Source organism: Cydia fagiglandana, chromosome 2 (assembly GCF_963556715.1).
Source record: "Cydia fagiglandana chromosome 2, ilCydFagi1.1, whole genome shotgun sequence".
Classification (NCBI taxonomy): domain Eukaryota; kingdom Metazoa; phylum Arthropoda; class Insecta; order Lepidoptera; family Tortricidae; genus Cydia; species Cydia fagiglandana.
Genome location: NC_085933.1, coordinates 9,443,700 through 9,454,548, shown reverse-complemented (window position 1 = coordinate 9,454,548; position 10,849 = coordinate 9,443,700). Strand labels below are relative to the sequence as shown.

General features: G+C 37.4%; 1 protein-coding gene across 2 annotated transcripts; it reads left to right on the top strand.

Moving 5' to 3' along the window:
* Positions 1-1,309: 1,309 nt before the first annotated feature.
* Positions 1,310-10,235, top strand: LOC134675584 (mediator of RNA polymerase II transcription subunit 4). Of its 2 annotated transcripts, none has more exons than XM_063533898.1 (5): positions 1,310-1,498; positions 1,582-1,762; positions 1,900-2,051; positions 2,609-2,787; positions 9,673-10,235. In XM_063533898.1, exons 1-5 carry the CDS (start codon positions 1,431-1,433, stop codon positions 9,840-9,842), a joined length of 750 nt encoding a protein of 249 aa, XP_063389968.1. In that variant the 5' UTR covers positions 1,310-1,430; the 3' UTR covers positions 9,843-10,235. The 2 variants fall into 2 exon arrangements, with proteins under 2 accessions (XP_063389968.1, XP_063389957.1); XM_063533887.1 differs by having other exon boundaries at positions 1,312-1,498; positions 9,667-10,235.
* Positions 10,236-10,849: the final 614 nt, after the last annotated feature.

Sequence of the window (10,849 nt, the reverse complement as noted above, 5' to 3'; positions counted from 1 at the left end):
AGTTAACAATTTTTTTGTAAAATAAACTTGACCTGAATAAAAACTGAAAACGGAAAGCTCTAGAAAGCTAAGTATGCAGAAAAATGTTCCAATATATTTTTATGTAAAGGAAAAGTTTGTTGAAATCCGAACGCTCTTCCGCCAAATCAGCTAGAAGCGTTCTGTCAATGTAAGGTCCAATCTGACGTTAACTTTTCCTTTTTCACGCTTAAATCCTACAATCCACTACGGAATCAATGAATTACGCTGTTCTCTAACACAGATTTAAAATAATATATCAAACAAGTGTGTCATGATGACGCAATGTATTCACAAACTACTAATATTAACATATTCAAGTATGAATTTCCTACATCGAGGGATTTGTATATGTCGTAGTCAGATCGTATAATCCGCCGTATTACATTACGACTAGCCGTTTTCAAAAACAGGGGCGTTTTGAAATGCGGCGGTTCGACGATTAGCCGGATTGTCACTGCGATACGTTCTTCAATAAGGCGGCCCACGTTTAGCCGCATCGTACATTGTAGAGTGACCAGTTCTTTCGGTCGCCTACGTAACCGGAGTTTGACAATGTTTGCAATTTAATTTATTTCTACCATGGTCCCACCGCACTACATGTGTTTCTTTACCAAAACATTTCCTTCACAACTTAAATAGACGGAGCCCCGCAAGCGGGGCTCCTATTTCTGGGCGGTTTGCCCTTCGTGCATCTGAAGTTACCTAACGAACCTAACCTAATTACCTACCTACGCTTTTTTCCCCAAAGTGTAACGTTTTCACGGACGTCTCACTTAATCAATAGGTAGGTATTAGGTTAGGTTCGTTAGGTAGCTTCAGATGCCCGAAGGGCAAACCGCTCAGAAATAGGAGCCCCGCGAAGCGGGGCTCCGTCTAGTTAAGTTGCGAAGGAAATTTTTTTTTGAAAAGAAACAGTCCGACAAACTCCAGATTTGATGGACACCCCAGCGTTTGTCAGGCAGCGCCACGAGTGTTAAAAATGGGAACTAAAAACTGTCAAAGCGGCGGCTAATGACTCGCTGTATTACATTACGGCTAGCCGTGTTGAAGAACGTATGGCGCCGAATACATTCCGGCGGATTCTCGTTCAGCCGCATTCAATACGGCTAATCGTTAAACCGCCGCATTTCAAAACGCCCCTGTTTTTGAAAACGGCTAGCCGTAATGTAATACGGCGGATTATACGATCCGACTGCGACATATATATAATTTGGAACTCGGTAATACCATCTGTCTAAGTGACAGTGACAGAAATGACAGACCAATAAAATAATGTCCGTGTCCATGTAAGCGATTGCTTTTCACAATCACAAGCTTGGTAAATAATTGGTAATTTATTTTGTGTTGTCGAAACTAGGGGAACTTTTAGCAATAGTTTAACTGTGTAAACTCTACTTTTTATTAACAAAATGTCATCTCATCTCAGCACTAAGGACAGATTGCTGTCTTTGATCGATGATATTGAATTAATCGCGAAGTAAGTGCTTTTTAATTTTTCGTCATATTAAGCATTTTCTTCATGTTCATTCATTACACCAAATATGACTGATTTTATTTTAGGGAAATTATAGAAGTATCTATAGCACCCAAGTCACAGAAACTGTCGGCAGCCGATCATGCACAGCTAACAGACTTACTTCTAGCCAAAGACGTTGAACTCAAAAAGACGTTGGATTTAGCTGATGAACAAGCTAAAATTCAGCAGAAGATGAATGAGCTCAAGGCTGAAGTAGATAACAAGGTAACAAGAGTAAATTTCAGTATTCTAACTTTTCCATTTACCTAGTTATGTTGTTACACATAGCAAACTAAACATAAGACATTGGGTTTTACGTTTTCTAAAGTAATGAAAATAATTAAAATCACTAATTATTTCAGGATCAAGATATTTACCACTTACAAAGACAACTTAAAGATGCAGAGCAGATTCTAGCTACCTCTTTATATCAAGCGCGACAAAAACTAGCGTCTATAGTCAAGTCTAGAAAACGACCTGTGCCATCAGAGGAACTGATCAAGTTTGCTCACAGGTAGGTATACTGATTTATAGTGTATGGCAGTGGTCGGCAAAGTAACTGCCTGCGGAAGGTTTTAATCTGGCCCTCCGCTCATAAGGAAAGTTTTCCCACCACTGTTGCACGGTCTAGTGCAGGAGGTCTGCAAACTTTTGAGAAAAGCCAACTACATTAGAAATCATCAGTTTTAGAAATCTCAAAGAGCCAATAATACTTTTTTAGCTTTATTTTCTAATAAAGCTAATAAAGTATTTTAGTATAGGGTTCTCCCTAAGGGCACGCGCGGCTTATGGCAAACCCCAAAATTGGGGTCAAACGGATGGACTTTTAGCTACCTGTAGCAAAGCGACGAAATCGCAGAGTGAGCCACGCCTGCTAAGGGTAACTTTTTGGGGACTTGTAGCCACAATCATACCTCCACAAAGAAAAAAAATTAACTAACCAGAACTATTTCTTTTGTTTATCCCACTGTATTATTATGAATTACATATGACCGAAACAAATTGAATGCACAGGTAAGAACAATATAAAAAAAATAACTTACTTAATATTTTTTTCAATAATGCTTCCAGGATAAGTGCTTCAAATGCAGTCAGTGCACCTCTATCCTGGCAGCCTGGAGACCCGCGCCGGCCTTACCCCACCGACCTTGAGATGAGGCTGGGAATGCTTGGTCGCCTCTGTGACCTGCCACTCAATGGACACACACCATCAACACTGAATGATTTACACCGAATTACTACAGGAGGAGGTAAGACAGACTCACTATGACTAAGAAATTCTGTTCTTAGAATTTATTGTTATTAAATAATTTTTCCTAGTGTTTTACTCTGTTGTTATCAACTTATAAGCTACTACTAGCCACTACTTGCAAGCTCACCATGTGGTTGATTGGTATATTTTGTTGTGAGAAGCTATTTATTATGGTGGCCATGTTGGCAGTTGAATAAATTTACATCTTAATATTACACTAAGAACAACTTTACATTCCAACAGAGTTTCTTTGTTTGGAACTTTACCAAATCTTTGTGTTGCTTTAATGAATTGGTAACAATTGATATTTTGTGTTGTTTTTGTTAGATTTCAATAGAGTGTAGGATTATCCATCTGACTCTTGATATTTGCAAATTCTACCGATGAAACAGGTTTCTCTTGATGTTATTTTGAGATAAAACTGATTATTCCGATGTTCTCAAGGCAAACTTTGCAAGTATAATTAGGAGACATTTACTCTTTTATTTTCCCTTGATTATATAAATATGTAACATCTTACTACTGTATTTCACATGAAACGAAAACCGTCAAACTAGCCAAAGTTGTCCTCTTTGTTGTGGGGTATCTTTGCCCAGAATGGTTTTAAACAAATTTGTTTATTAAACAACTGTACCAATATTCGGAACCTAAAGATAATATTGAGAGTAGGAACACTGTTGTCGGTAGTTATCGTCATTTACCCCGGCTACACAAGTAACTATAAATCGTAGCGATTAAACTGTGCAGTCCGATTTGCGCAGTTTTATCTACCGTGTGTATGACAAATCGTTGTCGATTATCGTTACGATATCGATTTGTGTTTGCGTTCACGTGTGTGGCCTGCATTACTATAATATACGTCCCTCTCTCTCCCACACTCCCACCACCCTGGAAAGGCAAGGTGCAAGTTGTGTTTGTAACAGCACTATATTATTTTTAAGGTTGACGTAACATAAAGTGAGCCGATCTCACGAACAAGTTTGAACAAGATGAGCTCACTTTATATTTCGTCAACTCATGTCATGATGGAAAAGAGCAATGCCCACTGGTTTTGTGCGAAACTTTATATAGGTACATACTTAAATTACTTAACCCTATTTTGTTTGAAGTAAACCCTTTGTCTTAGGTGATCCTTGCTTTAACGTCTTACGAGCTGTGTTTCCATGCGTAATCGGCGTGGGTAATGTTAGCAACAACTTGAGATAACTTTACCCGTCGTCATAATTCCCAAAAAAGTGGGTTAAATGAGGATTTCAAAATTCTCTATGCCAATAAATCAATGGGTATGATCACAATGGATGCATTAGGCAAGAAAATAAGTCAGCCTTCATAGATTGTGTTAGAAAATGGTGTTTTTCTGAAACGACTGGCAAAGCTGGTTAGTTTGACGGCGATAATGATAATGATTAATGACACAAAGCCACTCTTGACACTCGTGCAATGCTGTCTCACACGCCAATTTCTAAACGATTAGTCACCGTTGCCCACAACGTGCAAATATCAAAGGAATACCTCCTTAATTAAACAACTGTACCGCTATTCGGAACCTAATAATAATATTGAGAGTGGCAACACTGTTGACGGTCGTATTGTCCTTTTCTATCATATACGTCCCTCTCTCTCCCACACTCCCACCACACAGCAGTTTGCTTTTTGGCGGTTGTCGCAAGAACAAATTTCCAACTCATTGGCTTGCTGTTTTTCCATCTGGAAGGTCGTGAAGCTAAACTGCTGGTGAGTTTTTGAATTTGTATCCCAGTTTAGCTGACTATATTGAAAAACAGTTTCTAACGGCTTTTGCCGTTCGAAATAAACATTTAAATTTAGTGTCCGTTAAACTATCTAGCAAATAAAAACGATCCGGAATAGTAATGTGTAAGTTTTCAAAGGCTGCCTGCGCGCACCGTGGCTATGCTAATGAAAATACTAAAACACATAATGTTAGAAAACACATCGAGCTGGTAAAGCGTGCACTTGTCACCATTAGAATTTAATTCTGAGTCTTATTACTTATTACTTTAAATCTTTGTGTGTCTATAATAACGGTTGAAATTAGGTATAACACTTAAATGGTGATGTGTGGAAGCATACCCTTCAGTTTTCAAGTGATTTGTGTTTTCGAATACGAAAGGATCGGATAGTTAATACGTGTTACGTAGAACCTACGTATTAAGGTAGAAGCTTATAGACGTGTAGGGTTTATCTGTCCAAGTATCTATCAGCAACTTGTCGGTTTATCCCGTTCCGGGTTAAATATAATATTGCAAAATTTTTTGGTAATAAACTTGCTGATAAATAACGTGTACCCGCTTAGGAGTCGACGAAGCCCCGCTTCGCGGGGCTTCTATTTCCGCTCTGAGGGACACAAGGTAACGAACAAACCTACATCGCAAGCATTGCACTTATTTTTGTGGAAAGTGAGTACTTCGGCAGTACGTAAACTTAAGTCTGACTAGATAAAGAGAGAGATTAGCATGGCTCTGCGCAAGAATGACATGGAAATCCTTAAGTATTTCACTCCTTATCTACCAATTTATATCTCTCCAACTAGATCTTTGATTAAAAAAAAAAAAAAATTGTTAAAATGTAGGTAGATAGGTATCTCTTTAAATAAATAACAGGTACTAACAGCTTAAAAGAACTCTTGCATGTAGTTGCTATATGTGCTTGTATTATTTTGGATTTGAATAACTTGATTATTCAATCTTTAAGCCTACCTACCTACCTACATAAATAGTACCTACACTTGTAAACGTTTTAAATAAAATCGGAAGCCTGTGACTTGAAAGGGCATTAACGATATGGGAATGTTTAGATTGATTCATTGACGAAGACGCATGGTTTGCTTCATAATTTCAAATTATATTCGCTAACGGTAGAGTTGAAGTTTAGTTATGGGTAAATCCTTTCCCCTTGTCGAGCGAAGAACTCGCAACTAAGGGAATATTACCCATAAACTTCATTTGAATGATATTCTTAAGCTATGTCTGTTATGGTTCCACCTGCGTAAGGTGTGCCTAAGAGAATATTCAGTCACAAACTAACGTCAAGTTATTTGTGATGAAACCAATATGTTGTGTACTTACCTATTTAAGCCTGCGCAAGGCTGCCATGTTTCCACCTGCGTAAGGTGTGCCAAAGAATCTTTGATTCATTCACAAACTGATATCAAGTTATTGATGATGATATTACAACCTATATAAGCCTGCGCAAGGCATGTCAGAAATTAAATGATATGGTCATAACACAGGCGAGCGAGTAGGCCACAATCATAAAAATATAACAAAGATGAATATGTAAATACCTCCTTTTGGACAAAGGACAAGTGAAAAGGGTTCTAACAAAATAATGTTCTGGGTAAAAATCAGTCGAAATAGGCTTCGTTATTCGAGGTTTCATTTTTGTTTACCAATCTATTTTAAGGGTCCCGGACACCCTATTGGCTAAACCCAAAATTGGACTAATTAACATTTCTAAAATTATAATATAATAGGTATAAAATAACCTAAGATTCCAGGCCTATCTCGACTCATTTTTATTTTAAAGATGAAAAAATCTTTGCACCCTAATATAAAATTGTGGTCTGGAGACGCTAAGCCTCATAACGTGGGTGGCATGGATAATACTAAGAGATTTAGTCACATAAATTCGACCATAAGCCCAGGCAGAATATTGATATTTAGAATAAGGTGTGGTCAATCCTCCAAGGTCCAGATAATCTGTGTACTCTAATTAAATCAGGCTCACTTAAGCTCACGACACAACATAGCTTACGTTTCAATTCTGAAATAAGCTATGTTTAATATCACTCATGGTGTGAAAATAAAATTACAAGAGCACAAACAGCCTGCTCAAGGTGTACAAAGGGTTCCGTTTAGCGGCCCTATGAATATCTAAAAAACCTTTGAAGTCTATGCCTGCTATGACAGACTAGAAATTAATATAAATTATATTTGCCTCGAGAGCACTAGTCTTTCAGTTACCATTTTTACGAGTACCTACCTATGTAGGTACACGACATAACCAAGGTTACCTATTTAATTATTATATCCCTGACTGGCATGGTATAGGAAAATTGTCATGTGCTGCACAAGCATGTTGGAAATAAAAATATACAAAACTGACCTAACGGGGCGTTTATGAATGCTTTATTTTACACCCTTATGTCTGCCTTGTGAACCTTGAGGATTCGAATCACCTTGATCGTAAGTGCTCCTATGCACAGATTAAGTTTATTTTAAACTTCCCATGCACTAATCTCAAGGGCACGTGCTTCTATGCACGGACCAAATATTGTTATCACTTAATTCACTTATCATTATTCGTCATAGTTTGATACTATACGTTTAACAAATGTACCCACCGTGGAATGTAATGTACCCAGTCATAAGGTTTTTAATAAACAGTGACTTAATGGTTTGCACGAACGATTCTAGTATAACTTCTGGGCGGTCACGTCTAGGGCATGACCCTCTAGTTCTCAATTTATACAAAATTATAGCATTGCGATACTGTTTGCTTTGCACAGGAGCAAGCCTTGCGAAAAGGCGAAGCTATTTTGAAAGGCGAGTAGGTACTTTTCAAAAATACATTGTAATATATATAAATATGGTTTTGTCGTGGAACAAGTACACCCAAACAAATGCAGTCATTTATTATAATATGTTGGCAAAACTCTGCAAAAGAGTTATATAGTCTGTCTGTACAGTGTAACTTGAAGGCATCAATGCACATGAATCTCTTGAAACATGGTGGATCAATTAATGTACACCCCGTCTGTGTCTTGCTCCTATTACCAAATCCACAAGTTAAGGACCTGAACCTATATATAGGTACCCTTCTTGCTCGAGACCTGTAAAAAATGTACACAATAATTTCATGCAGTCAAGTGTTGGAAAAGTAGGTCCACAGACTTAGCGATATCGTGAATACATATCCAAGAACTCTGTATATTGCCTCCCAGGAGGCGGGATGTTATTAGACTAACCTATAGTAGGTAGTAGGCCAGAGATATAGTATAGAAAAGTACACTGGCCCAAATTAAGTAATATTATATTTCAGAATATAAAATAATTTACAATCTTGCTATTATTGAAATATAAACAAGTAACAATTATCCTTAGTTCATAAGGAGGATAAGTATACCTAAATATCTAATAGATTCGACAAAGTGTTGATTCTAGCATTGGATAAAATAGCTCCCTCTTAAAGGGCCTCTGCGCTGTTGGCTTTGGGGCCACAGGCGCCCGGCAAATGGTAGGGTTTCCCACAGCAAATAATGTAAAATCACGAAATAAGCACATAAATTTGTATTTCGGTTAAAAGCACCTATGCGATGAGCTAGGGTTTCGAATTAAGTATCTGATTCCTTATAATTTACACACTGAATAGAGAAAACTGAATATTCAGAATTAAGCAATGTCTATGAATAGTTTACAGGAATTAAGCCACTTTAGCGGTCAGAACCAATAAAGTTTTAAGGCTTATGTCTACCAGGAGGCACCAGATAAAGTAAACCACTAAGAAACTACTCTTACTACATATATACAAATTTTTGAGTAAAATTAAGGTTATGGTAGCTAAACATGAATTTAATTAGAATGACTCTGCAAATATTATTGATAAAGTTCTGTAGCAATTCTACACAAGAACACCACAAAGCGTCATAACTAGTGCCACAGCGCAGTGAACACATGAGTGTTGTGGCTTAAGCTCTCATAGTAACCTTCACACTTTTAAGCAAGGTTTATTTATGTACACTGACTTGCGTTCTCGTTAGTAAAGCGTTTAAAAGGGTTAAATGCATTTTATAGCTATAACTATAACCTATAACCAAGTATATGGCTTACAGTCATTAAATAAATTTAGTGATTCCCTATGACATTTCAATAAGTACCTAATTTTATTAACTCTGTTTGTGGTGATAGTGATATAACGAATAATTAAAAGGGATTCTGGAAATAAGAAATGTCCTGTCCTTGTTATATTCCTGCAACTGCTTACTTTACTATTATAGATAATTATTATCAAATTTGATAATAATTGCGACTTATAAATAAAAACGACTCTAGTACTTTATTATTTTTATCTTTTCATACTTGAATTACATTACTCCTTATAACAGATGTGTATGCTCCTTGAAGAGTAGACTGACTTATCACATCTTCTTTTACCTAGTTTTCACATACATTTAAGTAATTAAGTATAGCACCCTTGTGGTGACTCACTTATTCTTTTTGAACATTTATAAGTACATTAAGTACATTAAGTACGTATATAAAATGTTAAGTTAGAATCATAATATAATAGAATATCAAATTGTATGCTTTACTAAATACCTCTCTCCTCACAGGTGTTAAAATAAAGGGTGTACTGCATAATTAATTAAACACTCATAATATAATAATATTACATATACATAATAAGTACACGTATAATCACATTGGCTTGGCGTCTTCCCACCACCAGGCGATAACAAACACGTCTCAATATTATTATTAGGTTCCGAATAGCGGTACAGTTGTTTAATGACAGCGTTTTACACAAAAATAAAACGCTAATTAAATAACTTACCCTATTCGGAACCTAAAGTTTTAATCCTGCCTGGTGTAAATATGTATAATTTTGAGACAATGAGTTGGAAATTTGTTCTTGCGACAACCGCCAAAAAGCAAACTGCTGTGTGGTGGGAGTGTGGGAGAGAGAGGGACGTATATGATAGAAAAGGACAATACGACCGTCAACAGTGTTGCCACTCTCAATATTATTATTAGGTTCCGAATAGGGTAAGTTATTTAATTAGCGTTTTATTTTTGTGTAAAACGCTGTCATTATTCCTCGTATGACGCAAAACTTGTTTATTGACGTAATGTCTAAGTTCCAGCGACTGCAAGCAACCAGTTCACGTGGCACCCGTCGGGCGAGCTGCACATGTCCGTGGGCGGCGGGAACTCCGTGGCCATCGACGCCCGGAGCAAGGACGCACCAGCCCAGGAAGATGTCGAGGTCATGTCCACAGACTCGAGCTCCAGTTCCAGTAGTGACTCACAATGAAAACGAGCGCGATTGTGAACTAATACAGTATTAGTCATGATTCAATTTCTTTATGTGACAATGGAACAGTTTGATTATTCACCTGAGTTGAACGGATTTGCAGTGTTTGAAAGACTGTTACTTAGTACTTTTATATTGTTTAGATATATTTACTGTAATAGTGATCTTGTTAGTGTATGATATTTTACATTGTTTAGTTTCTAAGATTTAGTGCATAAAAGTGTATCAATTGCATGTCAAAATCGCACGGTCCATAATAAAATAAGCGACAAAATACATATTAGAATTTTATTAAACTAAAAATCTGATGGATATGTGTAGTAAATATTATAGGACTTTAACGAGTTTGACATGCGATAAAAACAATATCTCAAAATAAAGCAATTAAAATTATATGAGCATTTTTTTTAAACATTATCATTACCAGTTCGTTCTGTGTTCTCCTTTGTCTTCTAGGGGCAGGCGTGGCTCACTCCGCGATTTCGTCGCTTTGCTACAGGTAGCTAAAAGTACATCCGTTCCACACCAATTTTGGGGAAAGCCATAAGCCGCGCGTGGCGCTGTCGCCACCTAGCGGCCATATCTGTGCTGATCGTAACAGACGCGCTTACTCACTCACTAACACTCACACTGACTCACTCTCTAACAAGAGAGTGAGTCTTCTGTACCTAGTACTATTATTTATTCTGTGCTAGGGGGTAGATAACAACAACTATAACTATATCAAACAATCCATTTAATAATTGATGACTTGCAAGTTGTGCTGCAGGTATCCAGATCAAGGTTATTATTACTATGTTCTTGCTAAAGGCTCCGTCACACAGGCGCGTTTTGCGGGCGACACGTGGGCGGGGCGCGCCGCTTTTACATATAAAACGCTCACGCCCCGCCCGGAAAACGCGCCTGTGTGACGGAACCTTATATAAGTACGTCGTTTTGGTGTAGCAGGTAGTTCTACTTAGCTATCATATTAAACTAGTACTTATAGTGACCACCTTGTGGAAACA

Coding starts and splice junctions, on each gene's coding strand:
- LOC134675584 (XM_063533887.1), top strand. CDS start 1,431: ATGTCATCTCATCTCAGCACTAAGGACAGATTGCTGTCTTTGATCGAT. Junction 1,499..1,581: donor GATATTGAATTAATCGCGAA/GTAAGTGCTTTT, acceptor ATTTTATTTTAG/GGAAATTATAGAAGTATCTA. Junction 1,763..1,899: donor AGGCTGAAGTAGATAACAAG/GTAACAAGAGTA, acceptor TAATTATTTCAG/GATCAAGATATTTACCACTT.